This window comes from Schistocerca cancellata, chromosome 7 (genome assembly GCF_023864275.1).
Source record: "Schistocerca cancellata isolate TAMUIC-IGC-003103 chromosome 7, iqSchCanc2.1, whole genome shotgun sequence".
NCBI classification, from domain to species: Eukaryota; Metazoa; Arthropoda; class Insecta; order Orthoptera; family Acrididae; genus Schistocerca; species Schistocerca cancellata.
This window is the reverse complement of record NC_064632.1, coordinates 292264446-292290892: the sequence shown is the minus strand read 5'-3', so window position 1 is coordinate 292290892 and position 26447 is coordinate 292264446. Positions and strand designations below refer to the sequence as shown.

Below are 26447 nucleotides of genomic sequence, written 5' to 3'. Positions count from 1 at the left end.
TGTACTGTGGGCAACTTTCACTGGTAGATATGTGACAAAGTGGCACAGAAAAAGATTGTTTCGGCTATATTTAACTAATGACTTTACAGCTTACAATGGTTCACTCATAGACATCTGTTGCTATCTTCAATGTGGGAATTCTATATTGTGAGTACACTTTCAGTCTCACTTTTGTACATGCTTATGTTACAGATAAATTGCAGAGTTGTTACAAATAAATTGCAGCGTTGTTACAATGACGGTAAAGTTTTAGGAGTTATGCTGACAGAATAAATTAACTGACAAATTTAATTTACACAAATCTGTGCATAGCGATTGATAAGAATGGCATAAAGAACAGCAGTACAGCTGCTCTTCTTTTGAATTTATGTAGTTGCCACATGGCATATAAGCATCTGGTGCATATAAATTTCTAAGAATTGTACGTCTGACAAATCCGATGTGTGTGTTAACAAAGTTAGATAAATATATACGCGAAATTCAAATGTATAAAGTAACACATATCAAAATAAAATATCAAACTGTATCGCCCGCAAAAGGCAGCTATATTTCAGCCACTTACGTCATGACGTGATCAGTCGCAACATTATCACAATACGTAGAAAACACTACAATGTGACATAGCAATTACTGCATCACATGAAAGGACTGAAAAGAAACGACCAATTTGGCTATTGTTCTTTACGTCTCTCGTTAAGTTCCGTACTATGCCGTTCACTTCAATTCTCATTCTACATGTTAATTAAGGGCAGCGAAACATGGGAGACAACGAAGAAAGTCTGATCCAAAAGATTATCTTGTTAGTCGTTCCAACTTTCAAAACTCGTGAGACGTTTCAAAGTACACAAGACACCAAGAGTTAAGTTGCAGAACGAACAAGTCTGCATTAATAACGTCCTAGGGGCCATTTCACAAACGACAGTTTGTGCAGCCATGGGAAGCACTAAACATTTCTGCTTAAAATCTTCATAGTTTATTATGTAGTATCGCTTTATTTTCAATACCTTTCACATCACTGTTGTCTAAAACACAATGGTTTAGCGTGCTGGTTAATGCTGTACTTACCAATGACATGAAAATATAAAGACTGTTCTATCCCCCTGCGAACTACAAAATACGTGCAAGCATGTTTACATTACACTAATGTAGTTGCTCTTTCCTTCTTTCTAATGTTTTTGGCCGCAGAAGTTATTTCAGTTGTCAACTAGCCTGATGTTATTAGTAAAGCTAATATGCTGCAAAGAATCTGTTCGGCAAGAATCTACGGCGACATTACGACTACGTGTTCACTTTAAATTTTTTTGTAAAGTGCTACTGAACGGAAACAGCAGGTTTCAGATGAATGTCCTAAGCAAATTTCAGAAAAATATCCCATAAAGGTTCTTACGTAAATAAATGAAGAACTGCTACTTCTGCAACGACGAATATATATGAAGGGAAGGAATATAAGAATTTCGTGAGACAGTTGGGTGGCTTGTCAACCAATCAGAATGCTTTTACATCCGAGAGAGGCGTGGACGGACTGTGTGCCGGGAAATATTTACATGTTGCCACATCGTGGTATAAGAATTTAATGTCCGAATGTATCTGCTCAGCTGAAGTCGAAGAACAATGTTTTTGAGACTGGTGCATGCCGTTTACACCCCTCAATCTTTAATATTCCCTGCTATTTTAAATCTTTGTGACGTCACGTGATTCATCGACATGATGTGCGAAACGTGCGCAACTTTTGTGTACGTAGGAGGTATGCAGCTGTAACAGGATTGTAAATAAATGTCGGACGAATCCCACACTTTGTAGGTACATTTTAGAGAATTTAACGGCATGTTATAGAAATTGGACACTAAGAAAACCATAATGAATTGTACTATTGCGGATCCACCTTAGCTACACATTTTCCCGTGAAATTTTGAGGTCAGTACTTTGAAAGCTCTGTGGATCAAGAGGAATGTTCGATACGACACATCAGCTTTGGCCAGTGTCGTAATGTGTGCTGTCGCGTCAACTTTTGGTGCATATATTTACCGTTTTTTTATTTGGCGAAACCAACCCCCAACGAATATTAGAGCATTAAAAATTGTTTGTGGGTGGCAGACTGAACTGCAGTTCAGTCCGAGGTTGGAATGTGACAGTCTGGCTGTGATGTACCGAAGTCAGCAAACGTGATATTAAAAAAAAAAAGCCTGGCTGTAGCGGCCGACTGATCTGCAGCTTAGCCCGTTTGAAAAAATCGCCAAGAGCATCACTTTTTATAGTAGTGGCCATATTGTTTACTGCGTTTGTCGCGTTTTTCTTATGTCACTGGTCACAACCGAGAGGGTGAAGTGCTTATCGATCGTGTGTCGCTTCAGAAGCAACAAGCAACAGTTGTGTATTTTCCCTGTTGACAAACGTATCAACAGTTTACCTTAAGAGTGCTAAAATGAGAAATATAGCAGTAGAGGTAATTCTGTTATCGGGCGCCGGATTAGCTGGCTGGTATGGGGGTAAATGGTCAGAACGTAAACGTTTAAGCACCGCCCATCCAGTGCTACCTGGTGTGCCTTTGTTTGGAACTGTATCTGCTGCTGCTCCCATAACTCCTAAGGAAATCACAGTAGTTGATGAAAATACGACGAACATGCCAGTGCCAAAAAGTAGAGTTTCACAGGTAAATGTTTGTTTTTTCCGTCCTGTAATTTTGACATGAATTTGTAATTTTTAGAAGTGTTACACACGTGAAAAAATAATTTTCTCTTATTACAGATCATGAGGTTTGGCTTTCCAGGGCTTGACAATGTGAGATCGTTTGACGATTTCATTTTGTCTTATGACCGAAGAAATCGTGTAGCCCATTGGGTGTTTGAACACTTAAAGCGCGAATCAGTGAGGCATAACAGTGCAATAGATCGTTCCAAGTGCGAGTTCAAGGAGGATGACTCTATTCATAAATTCTTTAGGTACTGTGAGTAGATTTCACACAACTTGTAATTCATACCTGGAAACCTTTACCATCACACAACCATTAATTTTTCCTCTTTCGTGTTTCCATTAAGTACCCGTAATAAATAGCAATTTTGAAGGAACAAACCACGTTTTCAGTAAGTTGTTGTTGTCTTCAGTCCTGAGACTGGTTTGATGCAGCTCTCCATGCTACTCCATCCTGTGCAAGCTTTGTCATCTCCCAGTACCTACTGCAACCTACATCCTTCTGAATCTGCTTGGTGTATTCATCTCTTGGTCTCCCTCTACGATTTTTACCCTCCATGCTGCCCTCCAATACTAAATTGGTGATCCCTTGATGCCTCAGAACATATCCTACCAACCGACCCCTTCTTCTAGTCAAGTTGTGCCACAAACTCCTCTTCTCCCCAATTCTATTCAATACCTCCACCTTAGTTATGTGATCTGCCCATCTAATCCTCAGCATTCTTCTGTAGCACCACATTTTGAAAGTTTCTGTTCTCTTGTCCAAACTATTTATCGTCCATATTTCACTTCCATACGTGGCCACACTCCATACAAATACTTTCAGAAACGACTTCCTGACACTTAAAAAAATCTATACTTGATGTTAACAGATGTCTCCAGAAACTCATTCCTTGCCTTTGCCAGTCTACATTTCAATAAGTATCCGTAGTAAATAGTAGTTTTCAAGAAGGAGCAATTGTGCATGCGTGTCAGTTGTACAAAATTGATTAGGCTAAATAACATCACCAGTTGTGAAACACGGGTTAAAATTTAGAACTTTATTTGATTCTCAACTTGTGGTGGATTGCAAATGCTTAGATTATTCTGTGACATCCACAGCATTGGGAAAAAAAAAAAATAGCAGACAGTGATGACTAATGGAAGAAGCATCTCTATGGCCTATACTCTTACTTATTCATCTCAACATTGGAGAGAAATTCCAACTTGTGCAAAACCCAATTTTTACCATCAATACACACACTTTATGTGATAGCTTCAGTTTTTAAAACCATATTATGCTTAAAGTGCTTAATTCTAAAACTGTTATTTAGTGCTAGTAATGTAGTATGTAACATACTTTCTACATCTACATTTATACTCCGCAAGCCACCCAACGGTGTGTGGCGGAGGGCACTTTATGTGCCACTGTAATTACCTCCGTTTTCTGTTCCAGTTGCGTATGGTTTGTGGGAAGAACGACTGTCTGAAAGCCTCCATGCACGCTCGAATCTCTCTAATTTTACATTCATGATCTTCTCGGGAGGTATAAGTAGGGGGAAGCTATATATTCGATATCTCATCCAGAAACGCACCCTCTCGAAACCTGGCGAGCAAGCTACACCGCGATGCAGAGCGCCTCTCTTGCAGAGTCTGCCACTTGAGTTTGCTAAACATCTTCGTAGCGCTATCACGGTTACCAAATAACCCTGTGACGAAACGCGCCGCTCTTCTTTGGATCTTCTCTATCTCCTTCGTCAACCCGATCTGGTACGGATCCCACACTGATGAGCAATACTCAAGTATAGGTCGAACGAGTGTTTTGTAAGCCACCTCCTTTGTTGATGGACTACATTTTCTAAGGACTCTCCCAAAGAAACTCAACCTGGTACCCGCCTTACCAACAATTAATTTTATATGATCATTCCACTTCAAATCATTCCGTACGCATACTCCAAGATATTTTACAGAAGTAACTGCTACCAGTGTTTGTTCCGCTATCATTTAATCATACAATAAAGGATCCTTCTTTCTATGTATTCGCAATACATTACATTTGTCTATGTTAAGGGTCAGTTGCCACTCCCTGCACCAAGTGCCTATCCACTGCAGATCTTCCTGCATTTCGCTACAATTTTCTAATTCTGCAACTTCTCTGTATACTACAGCATCATCCGCGAAAAGCCGCGTGGAACTTCCGACACTATCTACTAGGTCATTTATATATATTTTGAAAAGTAATGGTCCCATAACACTCCCCACTGGCACGCCAGAGGTTACTTTAACGTCTGTAGACGTGTCGCCATTGATAACAACATGCTGTGTTCTGTTTGCTAAAAATTCTTCAATCCAGCCACACAGCTGGTCTGATATTCCATAGGCTCTTACTTTGTTTATCAGGCGACAGTGCGGAACTGTATCAAACACCTTCTGGAAGTCAAGGAAAATAGCATCTACCTGGGAACCTGTATCTAATATTTTCTGGGTCTCATGAACAAATAAAGCGAGTTGGGTCTCACACGATCGCTGTTTCCGGAATCCATGTTGATTCCTACAGAGTAGATTCTGGGTTTCCAAAAACGACATGATACTCGAGCAAAAAACATGTTCTAAAATTCTACGACAGATCGATGTCAGAGATATAGACCTATAGTTTTGCACATCTGCTCGACGACCCTTTCTACAGCTTTCCATAGTTTTCTGGTGCTGTCATCCTGTTGCCCATTGTGTTAGTGCCTTTATTTTGTTCCCTGTTGTTTTTTATTTGCACGTTTTATTTTAATTTCACCATGAAAACGCAAAGTATGAACAACAAGTGAGCCAATGACAGTAGCTTCGTATTCTATGTTAAATAAAATAATTTGGTCCACGTCTGGCCCAAAGACTTAACTGTTTCACTTAGTTTCCGTGAATCATTTGTGTGATTAATCGTAGCCAAAAATGTGGAATGAGCCCTTTTATTTTCACGTTACACATTCATTATGCGTAAATATGGCTACATCTGATAATCATCTACCTTTTTTCTGATGTCAGTTAGTAATTCCTAACCATCATTTTTTATGCATTACAAAATTAGAATTTTTTTCTATGTGATACAAGGAGAAACTTTTTCTGTTTGTTTTCAAACTTAACTTTGTTGTCTGCCAGACGTTTTACATTATTGGGCAATATGTTAAAATTGTGATGGTAGCATTGTGAACCAATTTTTGTGCTAAGACATCCTTAATGTGGAGTAATGAAAGTCATTTTTTTTCTTTTGGTATTGTAATTATGTATATCATTGTTACATTTGAACTGCAGTGGACTGTTTACAAGAAACTTCATGAGAGAATAAATATAGGGTGAGGCAGAAGTCAGAATGCGAAACTCTGTTAACAGATCCCTACAAGATGATGATGGGTGAGCATCACATATTATTCTTACAGCACATTTTTGAGCAATAATCACTACATTTCTTAAAGTTGAGTTACCCCATAACATTGCAGTTCAAAATTGTTGCGCATTTGTTGAGGTGGTCCCCCAATTGTCATAGCAACGAAGTTGCAGTCTGAGTTTCTTTATGGTGGTGGTGTATAGACTGAAGAGAAAAATGAAGAAATTAGACTTCAAAAGATATCATAAAAGTGTCAGAGTAGTATTCCAGAACCAAATTAGGGAAATACGGAAGCGTCCGATCCAACCCATCGGCTTTGACCCATGACGTCACAAATATAGCGGAAACGACAATTCCAATATGGCGGATATAAAAACGTTGCATACGTATCACAAAGACGAAAACACATAGAAAAACAACACACACAAATGTTTCACAAGAACAATCTGCTAACATTGATAGCAAACAAAGATAATAATAAACAAGTGGTACTCAAGGCCAGGCAGGGGGGGGGGCTGCGACCCCCATGACCCCCCCTCCCCCAAAAAAAAACTCCCAACCTAACCTCGTATTCAGGGCTACGCTACAGATCAATGTGTAGGTCAATCAAAAGATAAAAAAAAAAAAAAAACAAATAAAAAAGAAAAAAACAATATTGATTCATTAGACATAACGAGTAGCGACAAAACATATAGACCATAAAGATTGAACAATCTAATGGCAAACTGATAAAAGCCTCATAGACGACGTTAAAACAAAAAGTACAGTAAAAAGGTAAACTATATATTACAGGCCCTAAAACTCCTACTAAGGTAACGTCAACGAGGCAACATCTACAAACACGCCACACTCACAAACCAAACTCCGCGCCGTAATGACGTCACACACCACAACACCCTTACGTCATGGGTCAAAGCCGACGCGTGAGATCGGATGTTTCTGTTGACCCCCAAATTAGTAATTTATCCTAGGAATCTGTAACCTACACAAGAAATAAAAAATACAGCTAACAGAAGGGTTGTGCTGTTAACAAAACTAAATTTTTTGGGATTCAAATTCAAGAAAATGTGATGTGAAGATCTTACATCATCCCCAAATTCAAAACTTGCAAAACTGAGCTGTGTAGTAAGAAATATCCTCAAGAACACTGGTGCTGAAACAGCTGTGTACTTTCACATACATTCATGACTGTGACACTGCATCATATGCTGGGAAAATGTACACCAAACCAGAACAGTCTTTTTTTTTGGGGGGGGGGGGGTTATAAGAATAATTATGGAACATACAAGAAACAGTGCAAACCTTGCTTTAAAGTTGCTTACCCTTATAGCAGAGCTCACATGGTGCCGACTATGAGAACATTCAAAGTTGCTCGGAACAAATGTAACATACCCAAGTAAAGCAAAATTAGCTGTCACAGAACTCTGCCTCAAATATAATCATAAAATGAATGATGATGAGATCAGTATTGTGATGCAAATGCCAAGGGTTCCTGGGACAGTTTAATTAAGAAGTCTGTTGACGTAAAGATGTTGGAAAATGGAATAAACCAGGATGAAAGTTTTAATTTCAACAAGTCTTGCATGTGACACTCTGTTTATTCGGATTTCGTGTGCATCACAGTCACAAGAACTGGAAAATGCTGAGAGAATGCGCGTCACGTAATGACAGTGCAGGTTTTGAAAAACAAGAATATTGAAGGAAATTGTGTCAGCTAAAAATAGTGGCACAAGACCGACCAAATTTAAATTTGGGTGGACTCGGACAGTGAATACACGTAACAGCATAACATGTCGTGCGTGATGGTCCTGACTGGATCACTTGCCTAAACATTGTGCATAACCCTCGTAAACATCCAGCTGATCTTATCCCTTCCCTACATTAATATGCAGTACTAATAAAGAATTGATTTGGATAATAAATGCATTACATTGTGAGGTGTGTGGCAGGACAAGTCCCATTGTACAAGTTATTAGAGTTTCTTCCTGTTCCATTCACGTGAGGAGCGCAGGAAGAATGACTGATGGAATGCTTCTGTGCATGCAGTAATCATTCTTACATTATCTTCATGATCCTTCAGTGAGCGATATGTAAGGGTTGTAGTATGTTCCTAGAGCCACCATTTAAAGCTGGTTCTTGAAACTTTTGTTAATAGTCTTTCTTGGGATGGTTTACATCCATCTTCAAGACTCATCCAGTACAGTTCCTTCAGAATCTCTGTGACACACTCCCACGGATTAAACAGACCTGTGACCAACCCTGCTGCCCCCCTCCCCCCCCCCATTTTTTTTTTTATCGTTCAGTATCCTCTGTTCGTCCCATCTCGTATGTGTCCCACACACTGGAGCAGTATTCTAGAACCAGTTGCACAAGCAATTTGTAAGCAATCTCCTTTGGAGATTGAGTACACATCTCCAGTATTCTACCTGTACACCAAAGTCACCTACTTCTATCTCCATGACTGAACCTGTGTGATCATTCTGTTCCATATCCTCACAAAATGTAACACCTAAGTATTTGTATGAGTTGGCCGATTTCAACAGTGACTCATTGGATTTTATAGTCATATGATACTATGTTTTTTTTTTAATGAAGTACAATGTTTTACATTTTTGAACGTTTAAAGCAAGTTGCCAATATCTGCACCGTATTGGAATCTTATTGAGATCTGACTGAATATTTATGCAGCTACTTTCATACAGTACTTCATTATAGATAACTGCAAAATGTGCAAAAAGCCTGCTGTAACTATTACTATTGTGTGCAAGGTAATTAAAATACACCAGGGACAGCAAGGGTCCCAATGCACATCCCTGGGGCACACCCGAAGTTACTTCTACATCTGATGACGACTCTTCATCTAAGGTAAAATGCTGTGTCTTACCTACCACAAAGTCCTTAATCCAGTCACAAATTTCACTTGACACCCCATATGGCCATACTTTTGACAAATAGTGTAGGTGTGGTACTGAGTCAGATTATTTTCAGAAATCGAGAAATACTTCATCCACCCAATTGCCTTGATCCAAAGCTTTCAGTTTGTCATGTGAGAAAGGTGCGAATTAGTTTTCGCATGATTAATGTTTTCAAAATGCACGCTGGTTGGCATTGGGGAGATCATTCTGTTCAAGATACCTCATTACATTTGAGCTCAGAAAATGTTCTAAGATTCTGCAACAAACCGATGTCAGGGATATTTTACGACAGTTTTGTAGATGGCTTCTATTACCCTTTTCACAGGTCGGTGTGACCTCTGCTTTTTTTCCAAGAACTGGGCATGGTTTTCATTAGAGGTATTTACAATAGATTACGGTTAGAAAAAGGGCTAATGCAGCTGCAAATTCAGTATAGAATCTGACAGGGATTCCATTGGGCCCTGGAGCTTTGTTCAGTTTTAATGATTTCAGCTGTTGTTTCATTCATCTTTTCAGTGGTACAAGGATTAAATTGGGGCAATTGTCCCGGATTTTACTTTTTAAAGGAAAATTTGAAAATAGAGTTAAGCATTTGAGCTTCTGCTTTGCTAGACTCAATTCCAGTTCTTGTCCCATTTGCTAGGGACTGGACACTAACTTAGGTGCCACTAACAGCCTTTACACATGAGCAGAAATTCCTTGGGATTTGTGAAAGATCATTTGACAATATTCTGCTGCTGTAGTCACTGAAGGCATCACAAATTACTCTCTTGACAGCCAAATGTTTCATTCAGCATCTCTCTGTCTATAGCCTTATGCTTTACTGCCTATTATGGAGTAATCTTCATTTCTTTAGAAGTTTCTTCACAATGACTGTATATCATGGAGGTTCCCTCCCATTATGGACTGTTCTGCTGGGTACATATCCATCCAGTGAATGGTCAGCTATTCTTTTAAACTTGTGCTATAGTTCCTCTACATGCTCCTGTCCTTTGCTGAAAGTTTCATGTTCCATACTGAGTTATGACACTACAGTTTTTTTTTTTTTTTTAGTCTAGTTCACCGAACATATATCTCTTTCTGCTTGTTTTTGTTGTCCTTTGTACTTTGGTAATCATTGTTGCCACAACCGCTTCATGGTTATAGAGACTACTTTCAATGTGCACATCCTCAACGAGGTTTTGTCTGTTTGTTACCATTAGATCCAGTAAGTTTCCATGATGAGGGATGTTCATATCTGTCTGTTCTAGGTAGTTTTCAGAGAAGGCATTTAGTACTGTTTCACAGGATGTCTTATCAAGCCCACCGCCAATAAAACTATAATTTTCCCAGTTAATTGTCGGATGAATGTCTCCATCAATGATTACAGTATGATTTGAGAACTTCCATACATGTGGAGAGAGGTGTTTTCCAAATTTTTTTTGTTGCTACTTGAGGAGATGACTGTGGTGGGCAATAGAAGGATCCAATTATTTTATGCCTACCCCCTGATATTGAGTCTTGCCCAAACAATCTCTCATGGAGTTTCAATTTCTATCTTGGTGGATTTGAGTTTCTTGTCTGCTGCAACAAATACACCACCTCCATTCCCCATTTGCCTGTTCTTTCAATGTACAATTAAATTTTCTCCAGAAGTCTCACTGCTCTAACTTTCAGGTTTCAAGCGAATTTCTTTACCTAGTATTATGTGAGCTTCATTGCTTTTCATGAGCACTGCACACTCTTGGGACTTTGTTGCAAATGCTTTGGCAGTCACCATTAGGGTTTTAATACTCCCACTGTGGAGGGCATTTCTTTTTATCTGACACTGATACCTCTGGGTCACAGCTATCATTATCTGGATTGAATGGAGAGTTGCCTAATCTAAAAACTAAAAACCCTTGTGTGCAGCCAACACAGTCAGCTATCTGAGTAGCAGTCTTTGATGTGTAGTGCACACCTGACCCATTTAGGAGGCTCCTAGAGTTCTCAACCATATGGAGCAAGTCCAGCAAGTCGCAGAAACTTCTGAGTCTCTGATTCAGCCCTTCCACTTGACTCGGAGCTAAAGGCCCACGATCAGTTCTGGGGACAATACGGCAAATCATGAGCTTCATTGAAACTTCATGCGCAAGACCTTTCTTCTCAACCTTCTCTGCAAGTGACTGGAATGACCCAAACCTTGGAGCCCAAACAACAGGCATCAGGTAGTTGCACTCTGTTTCCTCAGTGGCTGCTGGAATGGCCTTTTCAACATGTTGAATGAGGCACCCAGGTACACACGCTGGATGCACCTGATGTCCCTTCCTGCCCCTTGTTGCCATTTCCCTAAAGGTTACCATAATTTACTGTATGTTTGAACAGCCGATGGTTAATAGACCCTTACTCTTTTGCATTTGCCTCCTCCTGGCACCAGACAGAACAGTTTTCCACAAAAGAGGTGATATAGGTCGAATTGTCTCAGTTTGTTTCAGACTTGTTGGTTAGAGGGATTGGTACAACAAGCTGAGTCCTCACTGGTCCCTGTTCACCATGTACAGGAAGCCATCCAACAGTTCTTCTAACGCACCGATTTACGCCAGGTGCCAATCATTAGGTGGTAGTCAGGGCAATTTCCAGCTGCTTTCAAACATCAACCAACTCTTCCCATGTTTGAAAACAGCATTCACAGTGATGCTGCATTTTGGTTGGCATAGTGTATCACAGGGCAGTGAACAAATAACTTGAAAATAAGACAACTGATTATTTATTTTTATTTTTCTTTTACTTTTTTTTTAATCTGTGGAGGAATCGGGAGCAGTATCACGACCTGAAGGGCTGTCAGAGCCCAGTATGAGAATTTTGCTACAGACAGTTCTGGAAAACGCTGAGGAATGATACACTGAAGGGAATAGAAAGCTCTCAGAACAAAATTAAACTGTGTGATTAATTGTGAAAGAAATATTAGGGCAAATGAGGATGCTGAACTACTTCAGCTTCTCTTGTGATAGAATGAAGCTATTTACTTATCCACCAGAGCTGTGTTGAATATTTCGCAATCACTTTTTCTGAGTAGTTGGCAAGTTAGATCAACATTTTATTGGTACAGCTTAATATGTAAAAGCTTGTGTTTTGAGACAACAATATTACATGCAGCTATGTGAAAAAAAGCTAAGATGAAACTGAATCTATTATTAAATCACTAAAGAGTGAAGACTCCCATGCATATGGTGACTTTTCAAGTAGGTTTGGAAAAATCTCACAAATTATTTTTGTATTCAGTCACCTGTGCCGTGAGCCTTGAATGTGTTATGAATTTTTGGACAAATTGAAGTACTCTTTAATGAAACCAGTTTTATGAAAAGGGAGAGATTTTAGATAATTACTGACCAATTTCTTTGCGACCAACATTTTCAAAAGTTTTGTAAGAAAACAATGCGTAGGAGAGTCGTGGACCTTCTCACAAGGGGAACTCCCTATTGCATCCCCCATCAGATTTAGGGATAAGATAGAATAGTGGATAGCCCAACCAAAATTGAACACAGATCAAGATGAAAACAGGAAGAAGATGTACTGAACTGAACTGTGGAAAAAGAAACAAAACAGGAATTGTGAACGGTCCAAGCTCAAGATGTGCAACATTGAGTGAATTTGTATAGCTAGGGTGTCATGGTTATGTGGTCGCAATATTGGACTGTGAAGGGGGAGATCCATGTTCAAATCTCCCTTGTACTCGATAATTTATTTATTATTATTATTTTTTTTTTTCACAAAATTATGAACTGTCTGTCCAGCCGTTGACGTGTTCGCTGTAGTCAAATTTGTGCCTGTGCCATGGTGTAACATCAGTTTGCAACAGCAAGAGGTAACGAAAAGACCTCTGAACATACATACTTCCTATTTATTGGACACAAGTATCACATTTGACTCTTGCGTTCTGTTTTGGAAGTTTTGACTCTTGAATTCCTTTGTTGTAACATAGTTCACAACTGTTTATTTGTTGTTTTCTTTTCTGTGAGAGGTTGATGAGGTACCTGGCTTGCATTTACTTGTGAAGATAATGTATTCTTATGGCATGACTTATATAACCAGTAACTAGGTATGTCAGTGACGAGATGGAAAGATAATAATTTTGTGGGGGCAGGGGGTAATACAAATGGGAAACAAGGGAGATTTGAACACAGATCTCCCAGTTTTCAGTCCAGTACTATGACAACACAACCACAATGCCGTAGTTCTTGGAATTCGCTCAGTGTTGCACATCTTGAGCTTGGACTGTTCAGTGTTCCTATTGTGCTTCTTTTTTCATAGTTCATTACACTTTCTTCCTGTTTCCATGCTTGATGTGTGTTCAGTTTTTGACGGGCTATCCACTGGGCCATTTTACCGCTAAATCTGAGTGGGGTGTGATAATTTGCTGCCAGACTCATGGTTTGCCTTCAAGAAAGGGGTATCCACTGAAAATGCAATTTATTCTTTTGCGTGTGAAATTTTATCAGGCCATATGATAGGCTGAGGGCAGTAAGTAGTTTCTTTCATTTAGTAAAAATATTAAATTATCTACACCATGTAATACTTCATGTAAGGTTGAACGTTATGGTATTGTGGAAATTATGTAGAATGTAGGACGCTGATGGTTGGCCTTTAGTGTCAATAAACGGGAGAGATTTGAATCTAATGGGCCATGGAAAATATAGGTTCAATTCTCCATCCATTGCTTTTTGCAATATGTCTCTGTGTCTACTGCTAAATATGACAGATAGCTCAAATATTTTTCTCTTTGTAAATGACACAAGTTTTATTGGTGAAAGGTGTGTAATGTAATATAAATGATGTTGCCAATAGGAAAATAGGTAACACCAGCTTGTGGCTTTCAGAGAATGGATTAAAGCCCAGTTTACATGACACTCATCCCGTGCAACAAGTTGCACACAAGTAGTTTTGCATATATCTGTAAACACAACACCACCAGTATACATTTCAGTTTCATCGTTTTGAGTGTGATGTAGTTGGGTAAAATGGAAATTTTGGCAGTCCCACCTAAGACAGGAAAGCGACGGACGTGTGGAGAAAACGTGGCATGCAAATTGTAAACTCTCAGTTGGAAGAAATAAACCCCTCCCCTTTTGCAAGAAATAATAAATAAACAACCTAATAAATCTCTTTAGAACCCAGAGGCTGAAGAGGGTAAACAGCATGCCTTAGAATAGCCCATTCCTCTCCCTCAGAGATGAAAATGGAATGCCGAACAGAGGGGAAAAATGTTTTGGCAGATGTACAAGCTGTGACGGAATTAAACTTGTTTTGTGGCATAGTTAATCTTGTTTGCATGAAGTCGCTAAACAAGACAAAAGATTTAAAAAAGAGAGAGAGAGAGAGAGAGAGAGAGAGAGAGAGAGAGAGAGAGAGAGAGAGAAACGTGTTCGGGTTCACAACTGTATAAAGAAAAGACATCAGCTTGTTTGCTCACTGATTTTGGTGAAAGAAATTGTACTTGGAAGACCCTGTAATATCTCTTTATATTCAATGAATTATTCTGATAAAATTCTACCCTTGAATGACGTTTACAAATTTTCTATCTTCATACTCGCAGAATCCATGTGCAAAATAGTTTCATACAATAGCTATGCCATGAGCGCATAATTATTCTTTGTAGTACTCTCTCTGGTGGTTGTTAGAAGAAAAAAGCTTCCGAGATTGTCTTCGTACCGATTAGCCTGAGCTTTGTTTTGAAGAACTGTAATCTGATTATTGAGATTTATCACAGAAGATAACTGATACGAACTGTACGATTAAAAAGGAAATATATATAGATTGCTCCTTCATACAAAAGGTGTGTATTTGACATTTGAGAATTAATGATATTCATCGATATATTGCGTAGTTGTTAATCAGAAGGGAACTTCCGAAAGACTGGATACGAACCTGCATTTAATAATCCAAGAGCTCCATTACTTCTTCGGAAGGTTAAACTTCATCAAAGCCAAATATCCGCTTGATCTGAGGTTTCCCGACTGATTATACAACGCACCCAAAAATTACGAGGCATTTTATTTGTACAGATTTGCAGACTGCCGCAAAGCACGAACCTCCAGAGAAGAAGAATCATCGCCTGATTTCATTCTAACAAGTAAAATTTCTGAATCATTTTGAGTGAATGAGCTATGACTGTGTTTCATATTATGAATGACTGATTGCTCGAAGGAATTGAGAGCTACATAATCACGTAGATAGGAGGAAAAATTACAACCCTATAAGTTACTTTAATCATCTGTACACAGTTTGTGAATGGGAAGCACTGCTTTGACATTTTAAATCAATTAATATTGAATCAAGACTTTAATTTTCCAGATTTCTTTAGCCTTTTCTCCATCTATATTTATTAAAAAAGAATTGGCCAACATGAACCACGAGATTTTAATGTTGTATACATGGACTATTCTGCAGCTAGATGTTTTGCTTGCCAGTATTTTTATTAATTCATTTGTGTGTGTACTCCTATAATTATTCGGGAGGACGACGCTTCAATCCCGCGTTCGACCATCCTGATTTAGGTTTTCCGTGATTTACCTAAATTGCTCCAGACAAATGCCGGGATGGTTCCTTTGAAAGGGCATGGCCGACTTCGTTCCCCATCCATCCCAAATCTGATGAGACCGATGACCTCACTGTTTGGTCTCTTCCCCCAAAACAACCCAGTCCAACTCCTATAATTTGAATTATTTGGATTTTGCTCTACAGCTGAAATATTGTCTACGAATTCATATCCAGATCGCATATGACAATCTACAGTGCAGCAACAAGTTACTGCTTGTTTTTGTAGTCAGCACCATTAAAATCCTACAAATACCAGTGTGTAGCAATGGTACCCAAAAAGAGAACAATTTCCTCCATGCCCCACCTGATATTTCAGTTTATTTACTTTAGACAGACTCACCTGACCTCAATATTCATGCTAATAGTGTCGCCTAAGCTGGAACAAACCAAAAAAGTTTAGTTTCGCCAGTGAGTTACGCAAACATGTGCTGCGCATGCACAGTGGCTGGTAGCAGAGTTGTGTGCAACCCAGTGGTGTCGTGTAAACTAGGCTTAACACTTAACTGCAACAAAATGCAATGCATAAGTACGTGTCATGAAACTCTGGGTGGCCAAACACTTAGCGATGTTGACCATTTTAAATTCTTAGGACTGAGGGTAGAGGGAATTTGTTCTTTGAAGTACCACGTTCTAGATCTTGTGCAGAGAGTGAATGCTGTTATATTTACTGTAAGAATGAATTCTACTGTCTCTGACACAGACAGTATTGATAATATTGACTTGTTCACAAGGAACTGCAAATTCATTTGGTGAATTCTAGACAGAAAAATAATATTCCTGTGGATAAGAGAGAAAGGTGTACACTATTCAGCAGCTTTAATTTTCAACAGTCTTCCATCAAAACTGAAAAGTGGAGTGATGAACCTGAAGTGTTTAAATCCATGTTGAAAAGTTTCCTTATGGCACACTCCTCCTATCATAGCAGGAGTTATCTACTTGCATGTTCCCAAATTTTTTTCATATTTTATTCATTATTTAACTCTGGTGTTTATAAATTTTCTGATCAGCATTCTGTAAACTATACACTGATGTGTTCCATGGCTCACAGAAACTGATAAATAAAAATTGAAGTAGTTATATTTGTTAAAGAAGAGTGTTGAGGAAAGAGACTTTCTTACTCAGAACAATATTTTCCACTCATTCATTGTTTTCTGTAGATAGCCCTGTGAAGAAGAACCTTCAGGGAGATGAAATGAACCAAGGTGTAAACTAACAAAGACGAGTAAATCAAAGAAACTTATGCCATATATATTTAATTGAATAAAACAGAAAGAAACCTTTTTTGGTGGGGGGGGGGGGTTGCATGGTATTGCTGGTTACTCAGTTATGCAATACTATAGTAAAAGTTCAGTTACTTCAGTCACACATTGCAACATTGGCTGATGCGAGAAAAGATGTACATCACACAGGAACAAAACTATGTGCCATGTGCCAGATTACACAGACATAATATGTTTCTGGTTTAAATGATAAAAATAAATAAATAAAAAGAAGTTGTGAGGTTTAACCTGCAGCAAAATTGCTTTTACTCATTCACACAGCAATTTGTGCTGGAAAATCCATAAAACTTCCACCTAATTGTACAATAAGTTCAAGTATATGGTATCAAGTTATATAACCCATTTTTACTTAAATTTGCTAATATTCATCATGTGGTATCCAATTCATGTAAAAATTTAAATAACCTGAACTTGAGTTGTAAAACTAACATGCAAAAAGATTTTTGTGTGTGATTTATGTGCTGGATAGAAGATACATGCATAAAATAAATAAAAAGCTCCTCGTCTAGGTTGTGAAGGCCCAAGAGACATCTACCAGGTGTTGTCATCCTCTGCCTTGGAGTGATGTGGGTGCAGTGTTGAGTGGTATCTGGTCAGTACACAACTCTTGTGGCTATTTTGCAGACTTTCTGGACCATGGAACCACTACTATTCAGTCAAGTAGCTCTTCAGTTGGCATCATGAGGCAGCATTCAACCCATGACAGTCTTCCCAACAAGGAAAATGCCTTGGTGGCACCGTTAATCAAACCTACGCCCTTCGCATGGCAGCTATCTATGCTGACCACGCAGCTGTAGAGGCGGACCAAAAAGGTGATAAAATGGACATAAATATCAATTTCCCTGCTACCAGTTAAGCCTACTCACAAAATATTATCAAGAGTCTTACACAAGTGACTTGAGACATGAACGAACCATGTCATTGATGAACATCAGGCAGAATTCAGGAAAGGCATAGCCTGTAAAGAAAAAATTCTCACCCTCAGAACCTCCTTGCAAATGCAGGCAACTGGTGGTATCTCTTTATAGAGAAAGAGATCCAATAGACCCACACTACCCAGGATATTAGAAGAATTAATTGTAGTTGGAAAAGCTACAGAACTTATCAAACAAATATTAACATCACGTCAGAGCAGCTATAATGACAAATCAATATCCTGGAACTCAAAACAAAGATGCTATAATAATTTAATCAAATCACAGGCATTACACACACAACTGATTCATAGACATTGGTAACTCGAGGAAGATCAATAATTTAAGGCAGAGCCACAAGGAAAGTCCAGACTTCTTTGGCGGAATTTGGCTATAAAGGAAGTCACAGGTATTACGTAAGAGTACTAAGAAAATCTGACGCGTCCAGGAATGACATGACTATTGTTTTATAGTCACATTCTGAGAATGAATGTTGTTAAGCTCACTAAAAGAATTATCTATCTTGGCTACTTGAAATTGAAGATCATCTTGGCGTCACAAGTGATATGGTAAAGGATAGATGTACATTTAGAATTCTTGTTGAGATTCGCCAGTTTGTAGTCAAACTGAGAACTACCAACAGAACCGTAACAGAAGATCAGAAAGGAACCTTCAGTCAGAAACTGAAGAGAGATCAGGAGGAGGAGGAGGAGGAGGAGGAAGCAAACTCGTCTGCTACTAAGTTGCACTCCTCAGTTGGGCTGTACAGTTTTAAAAATGCGTAAAACAATGGGAAATCCAGGATTGAATGATGACAATATTATGAAAAGGATATATTGCTACTCACCATATAGTGGAGACGTTGAATTGCAGACAGACACCAAAAAGATACTGTCAGCAGTAAGCTTGTGGCCAGAAGGCCTTCACCTGGAGTGTACACACACAAACATGACCACTGTCTCTGGCCTCCAAGACCTGACTGAACATGATGGAAGAAGCAATCTGGGTAATAGGAGGGAGGAGGAGGTTGGGCAGGGAGAGGGATAGCGGGGTAGGGGTGGGGAATGGTAAAGTGCTGTCTGGGTAGCATACAGGGACATGGTGTGAAGAGGGGAGGGTTAGTAGGTGCAGTCATCAGGTTAGACTCTGGGTGGGGTGGGGGGGGGGGGAGGGGAGTGGGAAAGGAGAGAAATAGAGAGACTGTGTGTTGGTGGAATAGAAGGCTGTGTAGTGCTGGAGTGGGAACAGGGAAAGACATAGTTAGGTGAAGGACAGTAACTGACGAAGGTTACTCATTGTACTTCACCCACTTATCCCCTTCCCATTTCCCAGTCCAGCGCTATATGACCTTCTGTTCCAACACACTCACAGTCTCTTTTACGTCTTTCCTTTCGTACCGCCCCCTCCCCCCCCCCCCCCCCCCATGCTCTTGCCCCACACAGTGTCTAACCTGATGACTGCACCTACCTGCCCTACCCTCTCCCCACCATGTCCCGTATGCTCCCACAAGCAGCCTTCACTGTCCCCCACCCTTATCCTCCTATGCCTCCCCCTTCCCGCCCCAGCCTCCTCCTTACTTCCACTACCCAGATTTCTTCTCCCATCATGCGCAGTTGCTTGCAGTCTGGTCTTGGCAGCCAGAGACAGTGGTCATGTATGTGAGAGTTATGTTGTAAATGAATATGTGTGTGTGTGTGTGCGCCCCCTTTTGGCCGAAATCTTACTTGTTTAGCAGTCTTCTTGTTGTGCCTATCTGTGACTCAACAACACCTCTTCTATAAGGTCAGTAGCAATCTAGCCTACTCATAATATTGCCATTGAAAATATGATTTTTATAATTACATTACCACAGAAATATTTTACAAGGCTTGTTTCAGCTACTGGATGCCTTCAGTAAAGCAAATACAAAGTCCCACGTGGCATTGCTACATATGTATGAAAAATGCGAATTACCGTCTAATCAGTTGCAGCCCTTAATAGAGAGTCCATTATGGACAAAGTAAAATAGTTGTGCTGTTTAGTAGTCAGTTAAGGAAAAGGATAAAAGTAGTAATGTGCACTACAAGCTCAATGTTTTTTGTTATGTTAAAAGTATTTAAATATTTGTTGGGTACCATTGTATTTTCATGACTTTTTCTTTGGCACTCATTTTTCCAGGTCAACCAACAAGGATTACAAGGGCAGTGGATATGACAGGGGCCATCTTGCTGCTGCAGGGAATCATCGAAGTAGTCAGACCTATGTTGATCAAACATTCTTTTTGTCAAACATTGCACCTCAAGTTGGTGTTGGTTTCAATAGAAATTCATGGAACCGTTTGGAGAAACATGTTCGCAGATTGACTAAAATATATAAAAATGTTTATGTCTGCACGGGTCCTCTCTATCTGCCCAGGTATTAACAGTTTATAGCAACATTAATTATAGTTTATTAGGTAATAAATTTTCTCCATCACATGTATTAGATGTCACTGTAACTGAGTACAGGATATAATTTAATACTAGGAGAAGATGGTCTGCAGTTATTTTGCCAAATGCTTCTGGTTACTACACAACTTTTGGACCTCACCCGAAAGTTAGCAATGTCCGACCTTTTGTAAGTGCTTATCGACAACTTAAGGCCTCAACTGTAAGATGAAGTGTTCCAAACACCTTCCATTATATATACTTTTGTATAACCTTCTTACAAATAGTTGTAGAGATCTGCCAGGTTGACTAACTAAAAATTCAACATATACTAGAAAAACTGTTTTTTACAATAGTATATGCTGCCTTTTTGACATTTCTGTTCTTGTTAGTTATAGCATTAGCCGTAGAGCCTAACTGTCAAAATGTTTAACCTGCTACCCCTTAGCACGTCTGCTGGCTGTAAAATCATTGCCTAACTATGGTGGCTCTTACGCCTTGCTTAATGTGTGTAAAATCACTGCCAGAATTAAAAAGTCTGATTGAATGTCTTACTGCTGTGATGTCCTGTCTCCAGTGGCCTGGAACTATGCTGCAATGTTAGTTGTTGATGCATGTGCATAAAAGATACGACTACTGTTCAGAAAGTAAGGTAACTTACCAAATTGCGCAGGCAATGTACATTTGATTATAAATCTCCTTTTGTTCTGTTGGTGCACATGTCCCGGACATATGTTAACAGTTTCAAGCACACAGCATAGTTCATTTGTTTTTGACAGATAGAAAGGTTAGACATGTTTTAGTGTGCTTGGTGATTTTCGAGCTTTTTTTGGTCGAGGTGAGCCAGGTGACTTCCATTGTGATAACTGTTTTTTACTTTCTGGATCGTACCCATAGCACAATGACTCATCACGTGTAATGATTTTGTTGAAAAAATGTGTATCATCTTTGAACGCGTCCTTCATTTTGAGACAGACTCAAAGCGATGATCCCTTTGATCTCCGGTAAGAAGCTTTGCCACGAATTTTGCTGCCTCTCTTCGCATCCCCAAATCGATGGTCAAGATGCGCTGAATTGAGCTCCAGGACAACCTGGACAAGTTCTCAAGTTGGTCGATTGTCCTGCGTTAATCTTCACTGATGAGATCACGGATTTTGTCAATGTTGTCTTCACTTCGAGCAGTTGAAGGTCGACCAGAACGGGGCTGATCTTCAACCACCATTTCTCCCTTTTTAAACCAAGAAAACCATTCGTACACTTGGGTTTTACTAAGAGCATGGTCTTTGTAGGCTGTCTGAATAACCGCAACAGTTTCTGCTGCGTTCTTGCCAAGCAAGAAACAAAACTTCACTGCCGCACTTGTTCGTAAGAATTAGCCATTTCCTCGTGTCATGTCTGCACTGTACGCACACTCAAAGAACTGCCAAGGGAACCACACTTCTCACTGTTGGGTGACGCTGCGTGGCAGAATGACTCAGCAGAGCTCCTACTACAACCCTCTGGCGGCGCAACTGGCTACTGCAAGTACACGATGTGCAGCATTACGATTCTGGTTACTTTTGTATCTCCCCCTGTATCTACTTCCTTATTTTTGAAAGTCAGAATTTAGTCCCGTATTGTATGACTCAGTTGTAAACATCCAGCGACTTACAGTATTAAGTGTTTTTGTGCTTCTTTCTCTTCATAAATCCTCTGTCAGTGTTATAATCTTCCCTTGAAATACTGTCTCCAAAGCTAACACATTTTTGTTTATTAAGAAAGTTAATCATTATGTTTCTCCATTTTCAGCCTTGAGTTTATGGTCATTGTTGATGTGTATACATTTTGTTGTGTTTTTATTCAGTTGCAGAAATTTCAAGATCCTCTAACTGTTCTGTTCTGCAGTTACACTGCACATTCATATCATAATCCCATTTTTGGTGATATTGTCACATCATAAAGCTTCTTCTCAATGCACCTTTGGTGTTTGTGATATATTGGAACTACTGCTGCCAGAATCTTGTTAGTTGCTACTAAGAATTGTTGTGGTTCACACACAAGGCTTTAACTGCTCATAGAAACTCCTTATAGTTCACTTTCTTCACATGGTTGCTGTACAGCGATATGGATAGTGCTAATCATTATCATCCACTTCCTACACTGTTGTTCATAGTTCACTGATGGGCATTTTTGGTGATGCTCATTCCCCATCACTAGGTCTCATTTCGTTTGTATTAGCAATATACACTACCTCTTGTTATTCCTGTTTTTATAGAGGAGTGCAAAAACACTGTACTGTGAAGTACTCTAAATTTTCTGGGTATACATGAATTTGCATTCCCAGGAAATATTTGGGATCGACTTAGGAAGATATGCTGATAATGGTGGTATTCGATTAATTGTTCCACATGTTTGTAGTGGCCAAAAACTGGTTGAACAAAATGAAATGCCACAAGAAATGCTTGCTTGAACATAAATGCAGATGCTAGCCAAACCTGTAGCTTGCTACAGTGTATTTGACCACAAACACCATCTGTGCAATGCCTTCAAAATGTTACAAGTATCCATCATGATCAGAACAGTGTTCTTTTTACTTGTGAGTGCATTATGCAGGAGGTAAGTGAATTCGAGCATGGCAAATTGTTGGTGCTTGTGCGGGTGGGCGCTGCCAAAATGATGGTAGCCGAAGTGTTTGGTATTTCCAATAGACACCACATTAAAGATTTTTACCATATACAAGGAAAGTGGAAAAACATCATCCACTACTTCATAAGGCAGGTGAAAATGTGTATTAAGTGATCGTGACATGTGATCATTGAAGAGGATTGTGATGGAAAATAAGAGGGTGACAGCTGCAAAAGTCACTGCAGAACTGAATGTTACACTCGAGAACTCTGTCAGCACCAACACAACATGAAGGGGGCATAATAAGCTGTGCAATACATAGTGAGCTGGAACTTCAAAACCACTCATCAGTGACGCAAATGCCCGTAACAGGATAATGTGATGCCAAAGTCGTAAGAGTTTGACACTGGAGTAATGAAAGAAACTGATTTGGTCGGATGAGTCTTGTTTTGCGATGTTTCCAACTTTTTGCCGATAGTCAAAAATGGCAGGGATTCGGTTATGGTGCTGTCTTCCAAGATGGCAAGAGCCCTGTTCACACAGCTCTCATCGTCCAGGACTGGTTTTGTGAACATAAATATGAATTTTCGCATCTCCCGTGGCTACCAGTCACCAGATCTCAATATTATTGAACATATGGGGTTTACCTTGTCAAAGGGCGTGAGCACTATCCACCTCAAACATTGTTACCAGAAGTACCCACTATTTTGCAAGGAAAATGGTATAAGATTCCCTTGAAAACTGTACATGACCTGCATTTATCCATTTCGAAGTAACGGGAAGCTGTTTTAAAAGTGAATGGATTTCCTACTCCCTATTATGCCTGGTGCTGTGCTGTGTTGTGTATTTTTCTCCACCCCCTGTATATAGATATAGGCTGTTTTTAAGATGCAATCTCTCCCCCCTCTCCCCACCCCCCTCTCTCTCCACCTCTGCCCTTGAAGGGTGGATATAAGATGAAAATCAACAAAAGCAAAACGAGGATAATGGAATGTAGTCAAATTAAGTCAGGTGACGCTGAGGGAATTAGATTAGGAAATGAGATACTTAAAGTAGTAAAGGAGTTTTGCTATCTGGGGAGCAAATAACTGATGAGGGTCGAAGTAGAGAGGATATAAAATGTAGATTGGCAATTGTAAGGAAAGCGTTTCTGAAGAAGAGAAATTTGTTAACATCGAGTATATATTTAAATGTCAGGAAGTCTTTTCTGAAAGTATTTGTATGGAGTGTAGCCATGTATGGAAGTGAAACATGGACGATAAATAGTTTAGATAAGAAGAGAATAGAAGCTTTTGAAATGTGGTGCTACAGAAGAATGCTGAAGATTAGATAGGTAGATCACATAACTAATGAGGAGGTGTTGAATAGGATTGGGGAGAAGAGAAGTTTCTGGCACAACTTGACTAGAAGAAGGGATCGGCTGGTAGGACATGTTCTGAGGCATCAAGTGATCACCAATTTAGTATTGGAGGGCAGTGTGGAGGGTAAAAATCGTAGAGGGAGACCAAGAGATGAATACACCAAGCAGATTCAGAAGGATGTAGGTTGCAGTAATACTGGGAGATGAAGAAGCTTGCACAGGATAGAGTAGCATGGAGAACTGCATCAAACCAGTCTCAGGACTGAAGACTACAACAACAACAACAACAACAACAACAACAATTGAAAAATAATTAATTACTTGGTATTAATGGCTGAAATCTGCGATTAGGTTTTATACATTAAAGTCATAAGTGAAATATTGACATGACGGTTTTTGCACCCAATTTATCCATTTAGCAGGTTTTGCAAATGCATCAAGCGAATTATGAAACAAACGTTTGGTTGCAAAACCTGCTGTTTGGTCATATGTTTGGAATGACAGAAGGGTGGACATTTGCAAACATAAACAAAATATATTTTATTTCAAAGCAGTCTTAAAATTCTACACAAGTGGCATATAAAAATATGGAAGTGACATTATTTTACCATGAAAAACTGCCTTATCTTACATCAAAAAGAGAACAAAAATGCATGTTAGTTTTGTAACTTCTCCATTGTGATTTCGACATCACAAGATATTGTAGAAAATAAAATATGCTCCAAATTTATTCTTATTCTTCGTTTTCCAAAATTTTAGAAACACAAAAATTGACAGAAAGTTGCATCTTAATTAAAACACTTACAAAAAATTCTAGAAAATGAAATTGGTTGAAAATTGCTTTTAAGTGACATCAACACTGTCCATCAACTCAAAACCATTTCCAGCTTCTTCCTCATTCTGAGGGTTGGCAGCGGCAAGAGTGATAGGAATGCCTTCCTGCCTGTCAAATGCCTCGGTGTGGACTTTGAGTTTTTTGTTGGTTGCCCAATCTTCACCAAAGTGGAGCAGCAAATGCTTTTTGATGTCTCAAGAGTTTGTCTCCTGAAAGCTCTACACCTGCTGTGATTGGTGTCAGGCTGTTTGCTTTGCTGAAAGCTTTTCCCCTCTTCAGGATGCTCTTCATCTCTCGAGCTTCAAAATTGTAGGAGGACTCTCCATGAACTAGACAAATCTTCTTGTTTTTTTTTCTTTTCGTAAACACAATTTTTTTTTGGCATTTTGAATGTGGAAATGTCAGTTACCAGTAACTTTAAATGAGCCTTCCACCTATTCTTTCCAGTCTTGAGCAGGGCATTCATATCATCCCAGGCGTACTACCGTTGCAAATGTCTCAGTGTTCTGAATGTATATAGATGGGTTTTCAATGATGCTCAACTTGCAGAGTTGCCTTTTGATGTTACCAAGAAACCTGTCAGTGGGATGAATGAGTAACCCAATATTGGGAACCACAGTTCTATTTCTTCTTGATTGTTGGGAGCTTTGAGAAGAAACCAGTGACTTAGCATGCTGGTCATCATCTGACTGCCACATCCGTTGGAAAAACAACCAAAGTTTTTCACTTCTTTGGAGTTTAGATGAGTTAGTCTGTGGTGTAACATTGACGCTGTTTGGTTTGATCCTTTGGCATATTTGTGTTCCAGCCAAATGTACGAAAACACCGTGTCGGTTTTCTGGGGGAGGGGGGTCCTCCGAGGAGCCGTGGCCGACTGTAAAGTTGTAAATGTACATTTGACAGGAATAACGGGCCAGCTGGTATGGTGCCATTGGTAGTACTAGATTCTCCTGACAATCATAGCTGAGATCAAACAATTGAAAATCCAAGATGGTGTGCATCAATATTATGAAAAAGATAGTTGCCAAGTTTTGTGTTAAACTGGAGCAGTTGGCAAGTGTGACCTTTGAAAAATAAAAATGGGCTTGTGGCTAACATTCCTTATCAAGAGCACGAGGTTTTCGATGGCACAAATCATTTTTGGAAAAGCGAGAACACATTGAACATGAACCTCACTCAGAAAGATTTTCAATTTAAAAAACTTACGAAAATGTCATACGTGTGCATGCTCTTGTGAGATCAGTCTGACATTTAACAATAAGGATGATGGTTGACCTGTTAAACTTATACTCTTTCATCATTCATCAAATTTGGACGGAAGTTTTGCACATGCAAAAGGCTTGTGCCAAAGTGATGCCAAAAAGCTTCACAACTGAGTGGAAGGACACCCAAATGTGTGCATTGATCTGCTTGAGAGGATTGCCAGCAACCATGAATGGTTCGACTGTGTGATCACCAGTGATGAGTTCTGGATTTCTGAATACGATCCTGAGACAAAGCAGCAAAGTGAAAAGTGGACACTGAAAGATCTTCTTGACC

The 26447-nt window shown here is 39.4% G+C and overlaps 2 protein-coding genes across 6 annotated transcripts in view; one reads left to right on the top strand and one right to left on the bottom strand.

Moving 5' to 3' along the window:
* LOC126092477 (uncharacterized) overlaps positions 1-1531 on the bottom strand; it is a 45038-nt gene extending 43507 nt beyond the window's left edge. Inside the window, exon 1 of one of the 4 annotated variants that reach the window (XM_049908095.1) lies at positions 1388-1531. The gene's annotated coding sequence lies outside the window, so the exon portion shown is untranslated. The other 3 variants (XM_049908093.1, XM_049908094.1, XM_049908096.1) reach the window with 3 other exon arrangements.
* Positions 1532-1811: 280 nt separating this feature from the next.
* LOC126092478 (endonuclease G, mitochondrial) overlaps positions 1812-26447 on the top strand; it is a 70949-nt gene continuing 46313 nt past the window's right edge. The window contains exons 1-3 of one of the 2 annotated variants that reach the window (XR_007521341.1): positions 1812-2650; positions 2746-2939; positions 19862-20098. Coding sequence is in view for 1 of the 2 variants with exons in the window: in XM_049908097.1 (XP_049764054.1) it covers positions 2423-2650; positions 2746-2939; positions 19862-20098 (659 nt within the window). In the remaining variant the exon portion in view is untranslated. The remainder of the gene's footprint in view (positions 2651-2745; positions 2940-19861; positions 20099-26447) is intronic. The other variant, XM_049908097.1, reaches the window with a different exon arrangement.